Here is a 21893-nt window from a genome sequence, read left to right as displayed (position 1 = left end):
ACACCTTCCTGGGGCTACCTTTACTGTGCCCATGGCAGCTCCAAGAGGAGGTTAACACTGTGGAGCGAGGAAGTAGGGAAAGACGGGGGACAGGAGTTACGGCGCGCCCTGTGTGGAGGTGTAGGGCTCCTGCATCCCTCTGGGATCTGAGCCTAGACGGCTCTGGCAGTCTGGCGAGTGCCTCAGTGGAAGCGGTACTTTCTGGCTGGCTTGAGGTTGATGTATGTGGCCTTCATCTCCTCAGCCTCAGGGTTCCGCACATCTTTGAATCGCTCCCCTTTGGTGCTCACTACCTGGTTGTCGATGTATCGGATCAGCTTCTTGGGAGCCTGTCAGGCAATCAGGTAGTGAGTAGCAGAAGCCAGGAGACAGTTGCACCCACTCCATGACCCTAGGAGCTGCAACCGGCTCACCTCCTTGGGAGCCATAGGCCGGTGAATCTTCTGATCCTCTGCGCTATCCACCATCATGTACCTGCCAAAAACTTGGCTGGGTGAAGCTCCTGCCACCCTAGGAAAACCCTCTAAGGGCAGGGCCCGGCCCGGCCCGGCCCAGCCCAGCCCAGACTCACTTCTGCAGGATGAAAGACTTCAGCTCATCCTTTTGGGGGCCTCTGAGGCGCCTGGGCAGGTCCTGCAGAGAGGGGAAGCCTGTCTAGGGCCTAGGGTACCAGCAGGAAAAGCAAATGGGGATAGGCTAGGGGCGGGGGCTTAACACTAAGGTGGAACATAGCTGAGGTTACATGGGGTTGGGGGGCTGTCTAGCAGAGGATACCTGGTTGGGGCCATCCCAGGCTGGAGGCCCCTCCTCCTTCCCCTCTACCAGCATCTGCACAGCTTCTTCCAAGTCCCCTCGAGCTTTGGCCAACACCCACTGGGCCTGCTCCACCGAACAGGTAGGGAACACCTCCAGAAGTACGTCCACCCCTGGCAGCAGTTCCTCCTCAGCGCCGGATGCCTGTGGGCATAAATGTTGACAAGAGGCAATACTTCCTCCTTTCCAGGGCCCTAGCTCCCTCGTTGGTACCCTCCTCTACCAGTACCTCATCTTGGGTGTCCCCAGCAGCAGTCGGAGAAGACATCGTCTCTTCTTTGAGCCGCTGCAGAGGCTCTGGGGAGACAGATACCTGACCTTGGACCTCAGAGCTCTGTGGTTTCAGGTTCTCTTAAAGAGGCAGAAAGAGCAACAGGTTTGCCAGGGCTTTGGAGGATGGGGGTTTAAGTCACCCAAGTGCCCGATTCCCAGACTCACCTTTGTTCCTGGCACCACTCAACTGCCCTGAGAGCTTCCGCATCATTTCCCCTATTGTACCTCTGAAAAGGCAAGGAGGGCGGTAAAAGGACAACTCTGCCCACCCTCCACAATCAGCCAGCCCTCCTCCTCCTCTTGGTCCCAGCCAGGCCCCACCTTGGGATGTAGGCGAAGCCAGGCACATAGGCCTCCATCATCTCAGTGAAGGCCTCCATATCGAAATTCTCCTCCGATGGGCCTGAGGGGCCCAGGTCCTCAAGGACCCCGAGCACATAGGAGAAGATGACCTCATCCAAGCCACTGCAGCAAGGGGACAGGACAAGCCCTGTTACCTCCAGCATTGCCACCTAGCCTGGGACTCCAGCCCTGGGCTTCATGGGGTCCAGGAGCCAGACCTCAAGCCTTAAGCCCAGAAGAGTATCCCACCCCCCACCCCCCCCCGACCCCCTCAGAGCTTTGGTTTCGCATCTGTTCAACAAGGGTGACAGGAACAGGATGAGAGGTGAGGCCATACCAGCAAATGATAACCAGCCCTCCTCCACCTGAGGAATAGGGCTGAGTACTTCCCACCCCAGTCTTTCCATTGGCCAAGGCCCAGAGTACTGCCCAGCAGCTCCAACTCTGGCCCCAGCATGACCCTTCTAGGAGAGCAGCTTCTACCTGAGGTCAGCCTCTGGGAGGTGCGTCTGAACAAAGGCAAGGAGGGCTGCACTGACAATCCTCTCCAGCTCCATGCTCTCTCTTCTGAAGGGACACAAGACAGAGGCTTGTCAGGCCCTCTTCTGCCTGCCGCTGCCCACCAGGTCCAGGGGCGGCCAGCTCCTCCCTCCTGCCCTGCTGTAGAAACCATTTGTTGATGTTGCCCATAGCTTCCAGTTCTTCAGCCCTCCCCCACTCCCTCAAGCAGAGCCACAGCCCCCTGCCTGCCTATCTCTCCACCTCCTCCAGCCTGAGACAGGGCAGGACACTGTCTCAGGAGAAAGTTTCCAGAGTGGACGTTTCCCTCCCCCCTCCCCCGACCTCTCCCCATCTCCCCACCCCATTCCCCAACAGTAGGCCTAGACCCTCTGGAAAGAAGCCGAGGTCTTGAGGTCACATGCCTCCTGGCTGAGGAATCCCATCACTGAGAGGGCCACTTGGCCCCCAAGTCCAACCACAAGGGACCCATTGTCCAGCCCCCCAAGGAGCAGGCCTCAGGACTGAGCACAGCCATTCCCCCACCCAGAGTGGGCCACCCACCCTCTGCACAAAGGGGCTTTTCTGGCTCTGGGGCCCAGATAGAAGGGGAAGCCTTTCATGAATTCTCTCTTCCTGCCAGGTCCTTGCCCTTCCAGCAGCTTGGGCCTATCTATGGAGGACTTTCCATCCTCCGTCCCAAGGCCTACGGAGCCCTACAAGATCTGGCCTTTGCTTACCTCTCCAACCTCACCACTCCCTCCTTGCTAACTCCACTCCTGCCCCAGCAGCCTCCTTGCTATTCCTCAGACTTGCCCAGTTTCTTTCTACCTGTCTCCTCCAGATATCCACATGGCTCATCCCCTCACCTCTGCCAGGGCTCTGCTCAAATGTTGCCTCCATAGAGAGACCTTTCATGACTAACCGACCAAAATTAGGCATTCCCCATACTCCCCAATCCCTTACTCTGCTTTATTTTCTATATAGCATATACTACAGCTCCATGTTATCTTTATGTTTATTTGCCTGTTGTCCTCCCCCACAGAATGTATGCTTCAAGAAGAGGGAGTTTGAGGGGGGGATACTTTGTCTTATCCATTGGTATAGCCCTAGCACCTAGAAGAATGCCTGCACTTAGTAGGTGCTCGATAAATACTTATTGACTTATTTCATTCCTACTTACATGCTTTTGACTCCCTAAAGTCTGTATTTGGTAGTCAGGAACATTTACTTGGTAAAGAACTGCTCCAGACCCACGAGTCCAAATGTCAGCTCATTACACCACTCAGGAGACTCAGGGGCACCTCAAACTGCACCTAGCCCCAACTCACCATATCCTCCCGATGTGTGTACTCCCCCTCCAAACAGGCACCTCCTCCTGTTTCACCAGCTAACATGACTCACTCAGCTACCGAACCTGAAACTTGGGGGTTACCCATGATTTCACCCTCTCTCAACCCCTGCTGCAATCAATCAATCACCAGGTCCTGTTGAATCTATTCCCTTACTATTCTCCATTCTATCCACTTCTCCCCAACTTCAGTCTGGCTTCTGCTCTACTAAATTTTCTCAGGCTAAGGGCATGAGTTACTTTTTCAGGTTTTGGTCTCATTAGGTTGAACCATATGAACTTGCCAATATTACCTGTTTTTGATCTGAAAAAGAAAAGAAAAAGGCAATTTCTTGTAGTTTCACCTAATATTTGCCCTTTCAAGTAGCACCAATGTTGGTCTAGGAGGCATCACATCCTCCTGTTTCTCTTCTACCTCTCTGGCCATTTCTTCCCAGGCTCCTTCTCTGTCCCCCTCTCCTCTGCTTCCCTCTAAATGTGGCAGCAAAGTTCAGGCTCAAAGCTGCTTCTCCTTTCTCCTCAGTCTGCACCCTCTCTCTCTGGAAAATCTCATCTGGGCCCACATCTTCTTGTACCAACTCCATGTCACCAATTCCCAAATGTCCAATCCTATAGTCCAGTCCCCTCCTCTGAGCTACACACTTGTACGTCTACCTCTCTGACACCTCTGTGGGGATGACTTAACATGTCCCAAACTGACATTCTTCCAAGTCTTTTATTCCTCCAAGGCTGTCCTCAGTATACACATGTCCATGTACCCAGCTGTTCCTGCCACAAGTCTGGGAATTATCTCAGTATACGCATGTCCACGTACCCAGCTGTTTCTGCCACAAGTCTGGGAATTATCATTGACACCATCCTACCTCTTGCCTTCTCACATCCAATCAGTCACCATGCCCTGACCATTATCCCTCAACATATCTACTTGTCTCCATCTCTACTCCCACTTGGCTCCAACTCTTGCCTTAACTGCAAGAGTTTCCTAAATGTTCTCCCCACTACCATCTTTCCCCCAACAACCTATTCTCTACAAAGATCATGGCTGTACAATATTTACCAAAAAATCACACTTTTTCTGCTTAAAATCTATCAGTGATTTCCTGCTTCCCTTCAGATAAGTCCAGCTTCTTTTTATGGCCCTCAATTCAGGGCCTTACTCCTGCCTACATCTCTCCAGCCTCACCACGCACCACCCACCCCCGGGATCACTCCCCTCCACCCCGGCTTGCTTTCAGCTTGCCAGCACTCCAGCTTTTTCACAGCAAGGGTCTTTGCACAAACTGTTTCCTCTGCCTGGGCAACGTGCCACCTCCACCCCTTCACTTGCTAACTCCTCTCACCTTTCAGGTTTCAGCTTACAATTTCCTTCAAGGGATGCTCCCCTGACCCTTTAGAACTGGTTTGGTCTCCTCTATCTTACATCCTCATTGCAGACTACACTTTTCCTTACTTAGCAGCACCTTTTACAGCTATAATCAAAACATTATTGGGGCAATGTTTAATGTTTCTTCCACATGTTTCATGAGGGCAGAGACTACACTCCTGGCTTATTCATCAATGTACACTCAGTGTCTTCTGTGAAGTAGACACTCAATAAACAGTTACTCCCCACTTTAGAAATGAAGAGATTGAAGCTGAGTGGGTTTAATGACTTGCCCAAAGTCACCTGGCTTGACTGTGGTAGTCAGGAGATAAATCCAGGACACCTAGTTGAGTGAGTGTATATTCTAGGGGCTACTCCAGGGGATGGGGAGATGTCAAGACCTCCAATTGGGTTGAGATAGGGCTACCATCTATTATCGCAGTTCCCTTGTCCCCTGACTGGTAACACAGAGTTGCCGTGACAGCACAGGGGTTGCTCAGGACAGGAGAACTGAGAAGCCCTATCCTACCAGGGGAGGCTAGCCTCTTGCTCCAGACCCTAGCGTAGGCCCTGGGGAGGAAGAGAACTGCTCAGACAGGGCATACCAGATCCCATCATGCAGCTCCCCCAAGAAGTCAGCCCCCTAGGGAGACCTACATCCACCCTGGGTTATACCAATCCTGGCTGCTAGCAGTTGCCTGCCAACCTCTGCTGGGACAAAAGTCCACGGATGCTGCATGAAAACTTCTAGGGAAAAAGCTCTCAGGGATGTGTCTGATGCCCCTAGGTTTCTAACCAAGGTCCAAGAGCCAGGGAGTTATTATTAGGAAACACCCCCCCCCCACTGTGCCCAAATAAAAAAGTCTTCCTGCCCTGAGCTTTTGCTCTAACTTGTCTCCTAATGGAACATCCCCCTTCCTCCTGTTCTTGGGCTGCCCAAACTCCACCCAGCCTTCAAAGCTTGCCACTTCTTTTTCACCCTTCTCCATCCCCCTAGGCTTCCTCAGCATCTCTTTCCTACCCAGAGGCGTCTCCTAATATTTCTTCTCCATAGTCCCTAAGCTGGGGAAGCTGCAGCCTGAACAGCCAGCCTTCTCCAGGGCAAGAACATGATTTCCCTGAGACTTTTCAAATTCTGGATATAGCCCACAGAACCCCGTTACTTCCTGGGGGCTCCAAATAAGAGTCCACTGGTTAGCTGCACCCATGAAATGTGATTGTCATCCTGTCATGAGTCCTGTTTAAACACCTCTGATGAAGGTAAAAATATTTAGCATCTACTGACTGCTTACAATCTATCAGGGATTGTTCTATGCACTTTACATGTATTAACTTACCTAATCCTCACAATTATAGATACTAATATGTCATATTGATATTATCCCATTTACCCAAAAGGAAATGGAGGCACTGAGAGGTTAAGTAACTTGCCCAGGGTCACACAGTAAGTTAATGGCAGATTTACACCCAGGCAGTCTGGCTCATTGTTAACCACTACACTATACCACCTTTCATGATGCAAATGGTCAGTCCCCAGCCTGTAATCTGATCCTCTCCTGCTTGGCTGGCCCTCTGCCTACCTCGGAATCTTTGCTCACACCATTCTCCCCATTCAGAATGTCTTTCCCTTCGCCTCTCACTCTGCAGGCCTCACTTCCTCCCTGGAGCCAACCCTGACTGCCCCATCCTCACTGCCCTCGGCTGGTCTGAGAGCATCCCCGGGACCAAGCACAGGCCTGGACTTTCCAGATGTTCCATAAAACCCCCCTGGACAAGTTTAAGTGAGACTGGGGGAAGGAGTACCATGTTGTTCCCTTGGGGTGGGGAGATGCCCAAGGTGGAGGGAGAGCAGAAGGCCATGTGGGAGGAGGAATTCTGGGAAGCAGAGTGGAAGAAGTCTGGGGCACTCAAGAGGGTCTAGAAACGAGGTCTTCACTGCTTCTCCCAGCCCTTATGAAGCTCAGCTCCTGGGGCCCTAGTCCCATAACGCAGGTTCCAGAGCACATCATTGTACCCTGACCCCCAAATCAGGTCTTAGAGGAGCCAAGGACACCGATGGGTACACAAGGGATTCCGGCATCCAAAGTCAGGCAGGAGCACAAATGGGGGGAGGCGGGAATACAGGAAGTGGGACCATGATGATGGCCGACCCCTGAAGCAGGAGCTCCCTAAACGAGCTAGCGGGGTACCCATAAGCATCCAGAATAGTGGGCCCGAGGGCACAGGGATGCGGTTGCGGCCCTGAGGGACACATGACGAGGGAGGCCTGAGCAGGCTAGGATGTGCCTTGATACAGGCCACGGCGAGAATCAGAGATGGGGTTCCGGCGGGCCCCGGGGGTACCGTGGGGAGACACACAGGACGGGTACCCTGGGTCAACGCTCTCCGCGACTCTCTTAGCCCTGGGCCGGGGCCTGAAGGGGAAATCACCTGCTCCGTCGGGCGCCGCCGGCGATTTGTCCCGCGCGGTGCAGCTCTCATCCCCCAGCCCCACCAACGAGATCAAAGGCGGGGCCCAGAGCGGTTACTTTCCAGAAGCGCCATGGTAGCCATTTTTAAGAAGGGCATGCCCACAAGTGGGCGGTGCTCCTGCTACCATTCTCATTTGTCTCAGAGCTTTGGGCGAGATCCCGCGGCGACCATTTTTGTTGACAGTAGGGAGGAGTTAGGCGTGGAGGTCCAGCCAGTGGGTGGAATCTCAGTGACTGACTGTATCCCCTCCTAGTGCCTTGCCGTCTGCACAGACGGGAGAACATTTTGACCCCACTCGGTGTCTTCCCATCCGTCTTATTTCCTCGCCCCCAAATCTCCGCCCTCAAATCCTGTAGCTTCCCCACCCCCACCCCGCCCTTGTCTCTCCCTGGTTGGTTCTGGTGGCCCTACTCCTAGACCCAGTGTTCTTCCCCAAATCCTGTCTCTCCCGCTTCGTGTCCAGTCCATATTCAAGCCCTGTCACCCAACAACTCTGAGGTGCTGACTTACCCGCCATATCTAACTCTCTTTTGTATTCTCTTAACAGCGATGTTTCCCCAAGATTAGTGTGGGTTACAGGGCCTGCGTCTTGGGACCTGGAGCCTGGTTTGGATGGGGAAGGCGGGGCAGCAGGTGCTCTGAGCGAGGATCCACCTGAGCGCAGATCCAGGACGGCCTGCAGGCCATGCCCACCCCCGGTAACTTCATGCCCGAATTGGCAGGGCTTCTCATTTATGACAGGACGGCTGAACTCCAGTACCTTGTAAGGCCTCAGCTTCCTCTTTCTCTTCCTGCTACGGAGCTTCCCGGTACTACCCTGTGGGGAAGCCCATAGCCTTCCCTTCCCAAGAACCCTTTAATGGGTCATGAGGGAAGGAGTTCCATTCAAGGATGAACTCTCCCATCCCCGATCAGCAGGGATGAGCCTCTTTTCAGGGCTAGTCCCCTTGTAGGGTGCTGGGGACCCAGAGATTGTCCCTATCCACAGGAGCTCACAGTCCAAGGTAGAAGGTCCCATCCTCTCTTCCCTGAGGACCGAGGCAGTGCCAAAATATGGAGAAAAAGGGGATCACTGCTCCCTCTTCCAGTCCTGTCCCTCACAGCAGCCTCCCACCTCCCCACCAGGATCGTCTGGCCTCAAAGAGAGCAAGATGTTGGCTGCTGGGGAGAGGGGGCAGGAAAGGGGAGGGAAGAAGGAGGGAGCACCTTTAGCAACGTGTCTCCCATGAAAGCACTGCTGCTGCCAGCCTGGTGCTGCTGGGGTTAATGAGGTGTGAGGTGACAGCCACTTTCAACTCTGGCCAAGCAGGCCCCTGGGAAAGGGGTGATGGATAGCTGCCAGCCCTCTAAAGACTTGGCCATCGCTCCCCTCCCCCAGTCCCCTATCCTCCCTCCCCCTCCGTTGCACAATACTGATGATGACTCTTCTCTCCCTACCACCCCCATTACAGGAATTTTCAGGTTTCCTCAGAAGAGCTGTCCCTAGTCCTGGCTCAGGACCCTTGTGGCCATCCCTGAGGCATACCATTCCCCCTCCCCCACGGCCTGTTTCTTGAATAGCAGTTGGATGTAGCTACATATTATCGTGGGAAAGAACTTCCTGAGCTTTCAGGGAAGGATGATGGGAAAGACCATTTAGAGGGAGCCCCTCAGTTCCCAGTTCAGACCCTGGAGAGTCTCAACTCTGTGCAGCAAGGGTTAGGTTTTGGAGTCAGAGGACAGATAGTGGGCTGAGGAGAGGGACCACCACAGGCACAAGGACACACACAAACTGTAAGGCAGGGGATCCAGGGATCACTTGTCCTTCTCGACATTCCATAGCAGGCTGGACCTTAAGCTCCTGATTTGCTGTCCCCTCAGGTCTCAATCTCTCTCCACAGGATGGGAACAAACTCCACTTACGCTTTGGATGGTGCTTGAAGCTACATGAGGTGAAAGGAGGTAGAGCGATACCTCCTCTCTCCCCATTCCGTCAAACGAATTCTGCAACAGATGCTGGGTCTCCTGAGCTGATGGGAGAAGCTAGAAGCCTGCGCTGAAGCTTCCCCTAGCACATCAATTCCCTATCATCCAACCTCAGAATGAGGAAATTGGGCTTGAATTAGGCATAAAGAGCAGATTTCCCAGACGTTAAAAGCAGAGAAAGAACCCAGCTGGCTGGTCTCAAGGGGTGGGAGGGACTCAGAGACTGAGGTGAGGAAGGGAACGCTTTGAAAGATGGGGTGGGGGGGAAGAGGGGGGTCCCCACTCTTGCTTGAGGTCAGCAAGGGCTCTCTGGGCAGGGTGCCTGGCCCTCCCACACCTTCCTCCTTTCTCAGAAGAGCCAGGATGGGGCGGGGGCGGGAGTTGGCTGGGGCGGGCCCTATTTAAGGAGCAGTCTCTGGGAGCATCCCTGTAGATCCAGCTCCAGGAGGGAGAGAAGAGGCTTCATGGGTAAATGCAGACCCCTTTCTCTCAACTCAAGCAGGGTGGGGGTAGGGTGACTCCTGAGCCTGCCAGCTTGCCTCTCCCATCTCCAGGGATAGGCTGCAGGTCCGCCCTGTGAATGGGAATAACACCCCAGCCCTCAGTTTAACTCTGTAGAAAGCCAACGTGTGTTTCAGGGAAGTCTTTCTCTTCTGCTCCCTTATCTATCCCAGGTACTTCAGATCTTCACTTCAGGTGGGGAGATTTTCAGGGAGCTGGGACTCCTGGACCTCCCTCTACCTTGGGGATCCATATTTTGTGGGTCCTCTTTGGCTCAGGAAGCCACTCATTCTCTAGAGAAATGCCCTTCTCAGTGTACATGTTCTGGCTGTTCCCCTAACCCCTTGCCCATCCAGTTCCACATCTGGCCCCACCAGGAGCGTATCTGGGCAGGAGATGACGGGTCTGACTCTGCAGTACCCACGGAATCCCTACCACAGCCCTGAGTCCCCTCCCCTCATATCCTACATCAGTATCCTGTTAGAATTTAGAGAACCCTTACCTCTTTCCCTAGCAATGGGCCCCTATTTTCAGCTCTGAGCTCAGACCCTCGATGGGATAGGAGGAATCTTGAGATCCCAGGTTCCTCTTCTGAGACATCCTGGGAATGGGGGAAAATTCACAGAAGGGAGCACAGGAGGGCAGCATCAAGGCTAAGAGAACTTTGGCCATCTGGCTCTGAGAACTGAATTCCATAGGCTGTGAGCTCTAGCAAATGCCCTGGGGACTCAGTTCTGGTGCCCGGCTGTGCTGTACTGTCAATACTGAGGTCATGGGGGACCTGCTATCTCAGACTCACAGCGTCCCAGCCAGGTGCTGCCACCTGCCAGAACTTTTAATAACTTTGAGTTACTCTTCTTGTCAAAGACTTCAATGGCTCCCCAAAACTCCTCACCTTGCCATTAAAGTCTTTCAAAGTATGGCCTCCACTTAGCTTTCAAGCCTGATCTTCCATTGCTCCCTGGTTATAACCTGTCCTCCAATGAAACCCTGCTACTTCCTGCTCCCGCTGCATGCTTTTATTCATGCTGATCCCTCCTCAGTTCTCCCTGGGACACCTCCATTCCATCGCTATCTGTTGGAATCCTATACATCCTTCAAAGCCTCTCTCAGATGCCTCTTACAAGAATCTTCTTCAACCCTCAATGATGCATACGATCTCCTACAAATCCTCCGCACTCCGCTTCCAGTGGGGCTTGATTCATGAGCCCCAGAGTGTCTAGTCCTGTGTCCTACACAGAGTGGCTGTTCAATAAACGTTCCTTGTATTTTGCTGAGTGTGTCTCATGTATGAAGAGGCAGTTTGGCCTAGATGTTAAGGCTACAGTCAGATTTCCCAGGTGTATTCTCTGTGTGTACCCTTGGGTAAGTTGTTAACTTCTATCGGCCTCAGTTTCCTAATCTATAAATGGGAATAATAATTATATCCACATCAAGGTTTTTGTGAAGATTAAATGATAGTTTTTGTACAGGGCTCTAGCACAGTGCCTACACATAGTAAGTTCTGAGTTAAGTGTGTGAGATTGCTATGATTCTTTTGTGTGTGTGTGTGTGTGTGTGTGTGTGTGTGTTTATTTTGGCTATGCCATGTCACATGGCATGCGCGATGGTTCCCTGGCCAGGGATCGAACCTGGGCCTCCACTGTGAAAGCACCAAATCCTAACCACTGGGCCACCAGGGAACTCCCTGTTATGATTCTTATTATCCTCCCTTCAGTAGGATGTGAGCTACCCAGCTGGGAGGTAGGACAGGGTTTAAAATTGGTCAGTCAGGGTTTATTGAGCAAAGGGCTCTAGACCAGATGCCAGGGTTGGGTAAAGCTGGGGCAAGGCCAGGAGGAGAAGGCCACCAAGATGAGTTTGGTAGCCCAAGCCCTGCTGGGATCTAGATGCTCTGGATTCCCACCTACTGTGTGACATTGGGTGAGTCACTCCTTCTCTCTGGCCTCGGTTTCCCAGCATAAGGTCACCTGAGGAGGTTGGGCCAGGTGAACAGTAAAGTCCCTGGCAGCCCAGATGTTTTATGAGTTCTAAGGGTTAAGTTCAAAGAAAAGAACAAACAAAGAAGCATCTAGGCTCCCTGCAGGGCTTCTTTACATCCTTAGGGCTGGAGCAAGCACTGGGGTTTGGAAGGACTGGCATGTTGGACTGAGCTGAGTGGCAGCACTTCCTTCAAAAAGCCTGTAATTGGGGGCCTCCTCCCTCACTGGGGCTGGGGGATAGGGGTATACTGTTTGCAGTCTCTGGGCATTTCCAGGGCATATGTGGAAGACTTGGGGGAAGAATGTGAGCAATGCGGATTCTCAGAGATGGGGAAGTGTTTTTTTTGTTTTTAAATTCCTGTGAATGGAATTTTGGGGGATGTGTACTTAGTTCTTTTTTTAAAATTAATTAATTAATTTTGGCTGTGTTGGGTCTTCGTTGCTGCGTGCGATCTTTCTCTAGTTGCGGTGAGCGGGGTCTACTCTTCACGTTGCGGTGCGCGGGCTTCTCATTGCAGTGACTTCTCTTGTTGCGGAGCACGGGCTCTAGGCATGCGGGCTCAGTAGCTGCGGCACGTGGGCCCTAGAGCACGCGGGCTTCAGTAGTTGTGGCTCGCAGGCTCAGTAGTTGTGGCTCGCGGGCTCTAGAGCGCAGGCTCAGTAGTTGTGGCGCATGGGCTTAGTTGCTGCGCGGCATGTGGGATCTTCCCGGACTAGGGCTCAAACCCACGTCCCCTACATTGGCAGGCGGATTCTTAACCACTGAGCCACCAGGGAAGTCCCGAGATGGGGGAAGTTGAGAGACTTCAAGGGTCTGGACCTGAGACAATAGAGAAGGAAGGGAATTCAGAACACACCTAACTTGGTATGAGACTCATGATTTACTTGAAGCCTGCCTTGTTTCAAAAAAAGGATTAGAGGAGGCTTACCAGCATGCAGACAATTCTCTAAGATTAAAACATAAAACCTGTGACAGAGTACATTTTAAGTGTGTATCCTTTTTGATCCAGAGATTCAATTTACTTATTATTGCTATTTTTATTTTTAGTTAGAAATTATTTCAAACTTAAAGAAAAGTAGCCAGAATCGTACAAAGAACTCTGGCTTAGGCTTCTACCAGATTGACCAACTGTTAACGTTTTGCCATGCTGCTTTCTCTAATCTATAGTCCTCATTCAAATCTTGTTACTTGTCCCGACACTGTCCTTCACAACAATTTTCATTCTGGTCCAGGATCCAAAACAGGATCATGTGTTGCATTTAGTTTTCATGCCTCTTTTTGTCTCCTTTGACCTGAAACCTTTGTCTTTTATGACATTGACATTTTTGAACAATTTTCTCTCGATATAGGTTTATCTGAGGTTTCCTCATGATTATGCCTTACTGCTGAACTGATGTTGTATTTTTCAGTTTAACATATCAGACAGCACATGATGTCAATTTGTCTCTGTTAAAGAAAAAATTTTAGGGACTTCCCTGGTGGCACAGTGGTTAAGAATCCACCTGCCAATGCAGGGGACATGGGTTCAATCCCTGGTCCGGGAAGATCCCACATGTCGCGGAGCAACTAAGCCTGTGCATCACAACCACTGAGCCTGCGCTCTAGAGCCCGTGCGCCACAACTACTGAAGCCTGCGCGCCTAGAGCCCGTGCTCTGCAACAAGAGAGGCCACCGCAATGAGAAGCCTGCGTGCCGCAACCAGAGAAAGCCCGTGCGCAGCACTGAAGACCCAATGCAGCCAAAAATAAATAAATAAATTGAAAAAAATTTTTTTAAAGAAACCCATTAAAGATGGTAAGAAAGACTTTAAGAGGGACTACCGCAATGGGGTTAAAGTGTTATCCACCAGTTTTCTCTATTATATTATCACGTTACTATTTTTTTTCAGGTTACTATTTTAAAATTTGTAATTAATAAATATCTTATTGGAACATATTTGAAACTATATAAATATCCAGTTTCACATCAAACTTTCACCCATCAGTTTTAGTATTCAGAAATGATTCTCACCTGAATCAATCATTACTCTGATGATTGGGAATGGTGATTTTCTAATTTCATCATTACTTCTACTATAAGGAAGAGCTTTCCTTTCATATGTATTTTTTAGTTAGCATTAGTATGGACTTAGGGATCCTTATTTTATTCAGCAGGTTATAATCTGTTACTGTGATTATTTGTTTCTATGCTTAAACTGTCCTTGATTTGGTCAGTGGAAGTCCCTTCAAGTTGGCTCCTTTGTTCTTTTGACATTTTTGATCAGTCCTTTATTTTCTGGCACAAGTTGTTCCAGTCTCATCTTGTACCTTCCCTGCCACAGCCTTGGAATCAGCCATTTTCCCGAGGGGACTGGTTCCTTTTACTGGAGAATGTAATTTAGAACCAAAGATCTAGGCACTGGCTGTGCTTGTGCTGCTAGGGTGGCATTGTTCAATGATTCAATTTCTAATTCTAAGACTTCAGATTCCACAATTTAACACTCGTGTATGTGAATAAAGATGCATATTCAAGGACATTTATTCTCATTACCCTCACAGCTTCCAAATAAGACCAAGCCATCAGCTTATTTTTTGCCTGTATTACTTCAAAAGCCTCCTAACTGCTCTCCCAATTTTCAAAACGGCCCCTCTATAGTCTCTTTTCCACACAGTATCCAGAATAACTTAAAAAAAAAAATCTCATCACATTTCCCCCTGCTTATAACCCTCCATCCCCTAAGAATAAAATCCAAATTTTTCTACATGGCTTCAAGGTACCACAGGATCCAGCCTCATCTGTAACCTCATTAATTATCACTTTCCCGCTCGCTCACAGGACAAGGACACCCCAGCCAAAGGGTGTTTGTACTTGCTTTTCTCCCCCAGCTATTCAAATGGCTCATAAAGGTCTTTATTAGGTCTCCACTCAAGAGTCACCTCTTCAGAGAAGCCTTCCCTAATTATCCTGTTGAAAACAGCACCCCATTACTTATCACTGTATGACATTACATCGTATATTCCCATTTGCTTGTTGTCAGTCTCTGTTTCTCTACATTACACCTCTAAAGTAGGCTCCACGAGGGCAGGGAGTTGTTTGGTTTTTCTCCCGTAGTACCAGTGCCTAGAACACTGCCCAGCAAACTGTGGGCTCTCAAATGCCTGTCGAGTGAATAAAGATAACTTTCATTCCTTGGGACGTTTGCACCCACCATACTTCCTGCCTGGCTTCCCCTCACCCTTCTCTTTGCATGGCTAACTTCTTCATATTCTTTAGATCTCAGCTTAAATGTCTTCCATAAGGACAGAAACTGCCATGGCTGTCTCATTCACTATGGTATCCTCAGGGCCTACCACTGTTCCTGGCAAATAAAAGGCACTCAAGAAATTTGTTGGATGGACTTTTAATAGCTAAAAACTGGAAAGAATCCAAATGCTATAGAATATTGGATGACTGTTAAAGAATGAGGTAACTCCATGCGCATTGGCATAAAATGATGTCCAAGATATACTTAATGTATAATGCAACAAGCAAAACTGTGCAATTCATTTTATGTAATTAATACTAGGTGAACAGAAAAAAATAGTAAAAAATACTAGATTGGACCTCAGTGATCATTTGGGGGTGAGAGATATTAGAACAGATTTTAACTTCCTATTTTATAAATTTCTGTATTGCAGACTACTTTTTAAGAACAAACACTACCCTTTGAGCACTTAGTACATGACAGGCACTGTGGTAAACATTTTTTGTGCAGGATTTCACAGTACCTTCTCAATAATCTTATGAGATAGGTCCTAATACTATCATCCCCATTTGCAATGAGGAAATTGGTTCAGGGACATTAAGCAATTCATCTAAGGTCACACAGCAAACCCATCACACTACAACACCTCCCTGTGTCTTTATAATTAAAAAATAAAAAAGGAAAGGAAAATAAGATGAAACTAGGGGTAACAGTTCAGGATCAAGGTTTTACACAAAAGATGCTAAGCAAATTTGGCTCCCTAGAAACCAGGGCAAATAGAAAAATATGATCAATTATGAGATCCTTGGTGATTCAAAGATAAAAGCAAACAACTTATCAGTAGAAACATCTTTACCAAATGCTGAGGTTTAATAGAACTTCTCCATGAAGCTCATAAATACAGCAGTGTTCAATCAAGTGATCTACAGCTTCAGTAACATACCTGTATATCCAGGTAGCTGTTGGCCAACCACAAATGGAAGTTCAGTGAAAGCAATTCCAATAGGAGCCAAATTTATACAGCTTGGACATCAGATCTGGTGGTCTGGCCAGACCCTTAGTTAAAATTGGATGTGTGGCCTAACCCTCCAGCAAACTCCTATAATATTGCAAATTCACCCTATTAAACACTGTTAGCAAGAATCAGGAGACAAGAAGTGACATTCATCTTAAATTTAAACGTTGGTAAATTTTCCACGTAGGCTGGGTTGTTTTTCTTCTTCTTTTACAGATGAAGAAACTGAGGCTCAGAGTCTAGAAAATGTCAGAGCCATTATGGATCTGATTATGGATCCCCTCCTCAGCCTTCCTCAGCCATGCCTGTCATCCACGCCTCAACAAAATAGCTTATGCCCTCCGAATCTCTCTGGGGGTGGTGGGCCTCAGGACCTAGAAGAGTGTCCTCCCGCACTGGAAGGGAGCTGGTTAAGGGAGAGTGAAGCCCAGCCAGTGAGGAAGCATACTTTTTCCAGAGGTCCACTCTAATCCTCACCTCCAACACCTTGTACCCCAAGATGGAAAGTAAGGCTCACCTTACACAGATGAAGAAAAACCCCTATCCCCAGGCATAAAAATGATCTTGAAGCCTACACTTGACTTCACTCATTTGTTTACTTTTCTTACAAGCTGGGGATAGGTGGGCCCTCAGCTTGGGGAGTTTGGAGAGCTTTGCTGGAGGGAGGAGAGGAAAAAGCGAAAGTGGGGGCTTATTGCAGGGCAGGCTTCAAAGAGGAAGAAGATGGGGAGGAAGGAGAGAGGAAACAAAGGGTTCAGGCCCTCCTTCCACCACACACACTCAGGCTTCCCAAGTCCAAGTAGAAGGAAGGAGTAATAGGACACCCACCCAGAGATGTCCTTGATCCATTCTCGCCCTTGCCCCGCCATCCAGCAATAAGCTGAGAGAAATCAAGGAAGTGCAGGAAGTGGGCGGTGGTTAAAAAAAAAAGAGGTGACAGGTGCACCCAGCCCCAGCGCACAGCTGTGGCGGCAGGAGGAGAGCCGCGCGCGTGCTCACCCTGGCCGGCCGCAGGGCCTCGCGGCGCCCTCAGCTCAAGTCTTTCCTCTTCTTCCGGCGGCCGCGCTCCGCCGCTTCCCCCGCGGGGATGCTGTAGCCGCTGCAGCTGCTGGCTGGCCGGCGCAGCACTCGCCTCTCCGTACGGTACTCGGGCTCGCGCACGCGCGGCGCGCCCTGCAGCAGGAACTCGCCGCCGCGATAGGTGACGCGCACGTCGGTGCGTGGGTACGTGCCGTACGCTCGTCGCAACTCCCGGCGCACGAAGTCCGGCAGAAAGAGGCCCGGCGGGAGCGTACGTTCCACGCGGCCCCAGTGCAGCTCAGCGTGCAGGCTGCTGCCGTCCGGCCACTGCGTCCCGCTCTCGACCGCCGCCAGCCCCGCATCTGCGGGCTCCTGAAGCGACGGCCCTGGGTAGCCGGGCGCTGGGAACGGCGGTTGCAGGGCCACAGCGTAGGCCTGCGGGAAGGCCCACAAGGGCAGCGTGATCACTAGCGTCGCGCCTGTGGCGTGGAAGCAGTGGTATTCCCGCGGAGCCGCCCACTCGCCCGCGCTCAGGCTCGGGGGCCGGCTGCAGAAGTTGTGGGCCTGAATGGGGGGCAGCCGCGGAGGGGCGGGCAGGTAGGTGTAGGTGAGGTGCTGCAGCAGAGGCCAGACGTCCTGCCCAGGCGCCAGGCAGCAGTATGTATACATGATGTGAAGCTCAGGCGGCCGGCATTGCTACTGGTGCCTCGTCCTGGTCCAGACCTGGGGTGGGGGTGGGGGTGCACTTTGCTCTCATCTCCACCACCGACCCTGGGGCCTGGTTACCCGGGGCTCTGGTTCACAGCAGGGGGCCCTGCCGTGTGCTGGAGTTCGGGGAACTCTTCCTAAGGAGTTCAGCTCCCACCTCACCTCTTGTCCTAGGGCTGGACCCAAACCCCAGGCTCCCAGCAGGCAAGAAGGACCCAAGCCTTTTTCAAGCCCCCAGTCCTGAAATGCTCTTCCCAGGTGGCTCCCTACTCACTTGTCTCCTTTAGCCCGGGGGAGCTGGTCCCCAGCATTTGGGGGAACCAGAGAGATCCAAGAGCGGGGCTCCTCTCCACCACTTTTTAGTTGAGCTGCTCTCCTCCATGCCCTGCCTCAGCCACACCTTCCGGTTTCCAGGCAAAGGGAAACACCTTGAGCTGGCCAGGAGCCAGCCAGCTTGTGTCTACATTGGGTGAGCCTGCTGGTCATACCGGCTGCGAATTAGACGCTGAGGTCTGTGCTCAGGGATGCCCGCAACATCACAGGACATCCAGTGGCCTTTCCAGTCAAGTTAGCTCCCTGTTCTCCTTATCCTCTTTTTCCACCCAGGTGGAGTTATCCTAACATTTGAGTGAAGCTCCTGCACACCAGGCACTGAATCAAGTTGCTTATGAGCATCTAACTTCAAGTTTACATCAACCTTAGGAATGAGGTACTAATCTTTTTCTGACTTTACATAGCAAGAAGCTGCTTGCCTCAGATTTGGTACACAATAAATGTATTCTATGACTGGGGCTTACATAGGTTAAGTGTCTTGTCCAGACTCACACAGCTAGTTATGGTAAGGGCAGAATTCAACCCCGTGTCTGTCTCAAGACTTGTGCTCTCAACAATAGCCTAATCACCAATCCATGCTAGGGCTTCTTTTAGACTATCTCACAGTCCTCCCTTCTAGAATGTTCCTTAAGAGCTTATAACTTTTTTTTAAAAAGAACTTCTAATTCATATTAGCCACATGAAGAACATGGTGGTATCATTCTCATTTAATAGATGAGGAACAAGAGATTCGGAGAAGTTAGGCCACTTTCCCAGGTTCACATAGTCTATAACTGGCACAGTGGGATTTGAACCCAGTGCAAATGATTCCAAAGCCCAGAAGCTACTTGGGTGAAGCCAGGAAGGTTGCTTCATTCAGATGGGTTGAGCACTGTCTGAGCTCCAGTCCCCTCTGGCTGCAGTTCATGCCCTTCCACCTCTCTTCCCCAGTGGGTAGTAGTTGCTGGATGATTAAAATGGATACCCTCTTCCAGTTTCTAGGCCGCCAGGCCATCATACTTTCCTTCCCCTTCTGTTGACTTAAGCAGCATCATGACTAACCCCCCCCCCATAGGTTCTCCTAGATTCTCAGCATCCCTCAAAGCCCAGCTACCCTCTGAGGAGGTCCCCCACACTCAGCCTGGTGATGTCACATTTCTTTATTCCTGACTGAGCCACTCAAGTCTAATTCAGGCCAGTGGCCTAGTGAGAACAGCAGCTAGGACTAGGTTATGGCATGTATCTAACGCGCCCTACCCAACAGCTCTAAGAAGGGAGCCTCTCCCTCTGTCCACTTAAGAACTGGTCCCAGGACATAGTGACCTTTGTTGGGGGAGGCCTCCCACCCCCAAGATGTCCATGGCTTGATCCCTGGAGACTTGTTAGTATGTTATATTACATGGCAAGGGGGAATTAAGATTGCAGATGGTATTAAAGTTGTTAATTAGCAGTCCTTAAAATAGATTATCCTGGATTATCTGGGTGGGCCCAGTGTAATCACAGGAGTCAAATGTGGAAGAGAGAGGCTGAAGAGTCAGCGTATGTGATAATAAGAGTCAACCAGCTCTTGCTGGTTTTGAAGATGAAGGGGGTCATGAGCCGAGGAATGCAGGCAGCCTCAAAGCTGGAAAGGGCAAGGAAGTGGATTCTTCCCTAGACCCTCCAGAAGGGAATGCAGTTCTGCCAACACCTTGACTTTAGTTTATGAGACAGAATTCCAACCTCCAAAACGGTAATAGATTTGTATTAAGCCACCAAGTTTGTGGTTATTTGTTAGAGCGTTAGTAGGAAATTAATATACCTCCCCACTCCTATTTATAACTTTGCCCCCCCTCCAAATCCCAGCACTTGAGGAATGTCCAAAACTACCTATTATAGACTGACCTCACCCCAGCCTGGAGCTCAACGATGGACCCTGTATGACTGGCCAGTTTCTCCCCCATGGGGATCTGCTCATACCTGGGTGGGAGATGAGGAGAGTGTGAGACCAAGCTCAAGTTGGAGCCTGGGACAGTGAGAAGCCTGCGTTTTAATATTGGTTCTGACGTGCTTGCTGAGGGAGACTGGGGAGGCAGTCTTCAGGAAAAATGAGAAAAATAAGGACCAAGCTGTGAGTTTCTCAGCATTCATTCACCCTAATTCCAGTAACAGCCCCCAGATTTTTTGGGTCCCACACCTTATTTACTCTCAGGAAAGTGGTTCTGGGGGAGTTGGCTCTAGCTCATCCTTAAATTACCTGGGTGATTTAGGGCTAAACCAATCATCGCTGTCATCCTTCTGGCCATAGTGATTGGTTTAGGGTAGCCATGTGACTCAATTGGGGCCAATGGGAGCCAAGCCCAGGGCTTTGTTCTCTAATTGCATGGAGTGAAGTGCTCTCTCCCCTGGACAGAGATCTGAAAGAATGCAGTTCTGGGTCCAGAGGTGAAGATCTCTCTGAGCATAGAGCTGCAGAAGAAGTGGAGCCAAGGGTCAGAGAGAGAAACTGGGTCCTGATGACATCGTTTGAATCCTGGACTTTGAAGTTACATAAGCCAATAAATCCCGTTTTTTCCCCCTCCGGTTTTATTGAAATATAGTTGACATACAGCACTGTATAAGTTTAAGGTGCACAGCATGATGATTTGACTTACATATACTAGGAAATGATTACCACAATAGGTCTGGTTAACATCCATCATCTCATATAGATAAAAAAAAGAAAAAAAAGTTTTTCCTTGTGATGAGAACTCTTAGGGTGTATTCTCTTAACAACTTTCAGCTATACCATACGGCAGTGTTAACTTTGCTCATCACGTTATACATTACATCCCTTGTATTTATTTATCTTATAACTGGAAGTTTGTATCTTTTGATCACCTTTATCCAATTTCCCTTTCCCCATAAATTCCTTTCCTACTTAGTCTAGTTTGAGTGGACTCTTTTTATACAGATAGCCGGTTGTGTTTACTTTATAAATTATTTTAAACATCTTTATTGGAGTATAATTGCTTTACAATGGTGTGTTAGTTTCTGCTTTATAACAAAGTGAATCAGTTATACATATACATATGTCCCCATATCTCTTCCCTCTTGCATTACTTCATGTAAATTTAACTACAAAAGACATAATGAAATGGGCATTTAAAAATTATTTCAAAGCACCATCATGTTAGTCTTTAGAAGATTAAATGTTTAGGTTATTATACTATGGAGTGAAGTCTTCTGTTGCTTGCATCAACAATACACCCTGACTGTTTTTCCCCCAGAATTTTATTATGAAAAATTTCAAAATTCAGCAACCTGAGTAGTTTCTGATCAGTGACCCCCACGATCAGAGGCTCTTTTGTGGGCAAAGTAGAGGATGGAGAGAGTCTGGAAGCCAGTCTTGGAGGAGGTTCACACCCTAGTTTAGGAAAACTGACAACCAAAACAAGATCAGGGAATGGAAAAGAGACATGGGCGTAGATTCATCTGGACTTGATTCCATAAAAGTGCCTGGATGGAGAGGGGAGGGTAAAGGTGGATGCACATGTTTTTAGCTTGGTCAGCTGGGTGGGTAGTCAAGACAATCCTGGAAATAAGAAACAATTGGGGTGATCGGAAGTTGAGGGAGTGCTGGGTTCATGTGGGACGTTTGGGAAGCTATCCAGCAGTGGTTTTATATTCAGGCTGGAGATGGGAGGTGGGGTAGTCATGAAGGAAAGGTAGTAGGTGAAGTTACCAGAACAGCTGCTACCCTGGCCCATATTACACTGTGTCATCATGGCTGCCAATCTGTTGCGTTCCACCTATGCCTTTTGAGGGCAATTGAGGTATAGTTCATGTACAATGGTATATAACTTTCAGGTGTACAACATGGTGATTCACAATTTTTAAAGGTTCTATTCCATTTATAGTTATTATGAAATATTGACTATATTCCCTGTTACACTATATATCCTTTTAGCTTATTTATTTTATACATAGTAGGTTGTACCTCTTAATACCCTACCCCTATCTTGCCTCTCCCTCGTTCCCTCTCCCAACTGGTAACCACTAATTTCTTCTCTATATCTGAGTCTGTTTTTTTTTT

The 21893-nt window shown here is 49.7% G+C and overlaps 3 protein-coding genes across 9 annotated transcripts in view; 1 reads left to right on the top strand and 2 right to left on the bottom strand.

Annotated features, from left to right (window-relative positions):
- Positions 1-4: 4 nt before the first annotated feature.
- CUEDC2 (CUE domain containing 2) lies at positions 5-16911 on the bottom strand. Of its 6 annotated transcripts, none has more exons than XM_079900818.1 (9): positions 7071-7183; positions 1912-1995; positions 1408-1551; positions 1252-1313; positions 1043-1110; positions 775-957; positions 572-633; positions 414-474; positions 5-329 (listed from the first exon to the last, which is right to left on the bottom strand). In XM_079900818.1, the coding sequence occupies exons 2-9, from the start codon at positions 1983-1985 to the stop codon at positions 183-185; spliced, it is 801 nt and encodes a 266-aa protein (XP_079756944.1). In that variant the 5' UTR covers positions 1986-1995; positions 7071-7183; the 3' UTR covers positions 5-182. The 6 variants fall into 6 exon arrangements, with proteins under 6 accessions (XP_079756944.1, XP_079756945.1, XP_079756942.1 ...); XM_079900816.1 differs by lacking the exon at positions 7071-7183 and adding an exon at positions 16799-16911 and having other exon boundaries at positions 6-329; positions 1043-1164; XM_079900817.1 differs by having other exon boundaries at positions 6-329; positions 1043-1164; positions 1912-2088; positions 7071-7126.
- LOC307175448 (uncharacterized protein C10orf95 homolog) lies at positions 11018-17488 on the bottom strand (the record flags this gene model as incomplete). Its single annotated transcript, XM_079900563.1, has 2 exons — positions 11018-12380; positions 16799-17488. The coding sequence occupies one exon, from the start codon at positions 17486-17488 to the stop codon at positions 16829-16831; it is 660 nt and encodes a 219-aa protein (XP_079756689.1). The 3' UTR covers positions 11018-12380; positions 16799-16828.
- MFSD13A (major facilitator superfamily domain containing 13A) overlaps positions 17113-21893 on the top strand; it is a 23935-nt gene continuing 19154 nt past the window's right edge. The window contains exons 1-2 of one of the 2 annotated variants that reach the window (XM_079900808.1): positions 17113-17209; positions 18134-18236. The gene's annotated coding sequence lies outside the window, so the exon portion shown is untranslated. Of the gene's footprint in view, positions 17210-17304; positions 17417-18133; positions 18237-21893 lie in introns of those variants that run through there. The other variant, XM_079900807.1, reaches the window with a different exon arrangement.

Source organism: Stenella coeruleoalba (genome assembly GCF_951394435.1).
Source record: "Stenella coeruleoalba genome assembly, chromosome: 16".
NCBI lineage: Eukaryota > Metazoa > Chordata > Mammalia > Artiodactyla > Delphinidae > Stenella > Stenella coeruleoalba.
Note: the sequence above shows the minus strand (reverse complement) of the source record. Positions and strands in the feature narration are given on the sequence as shown.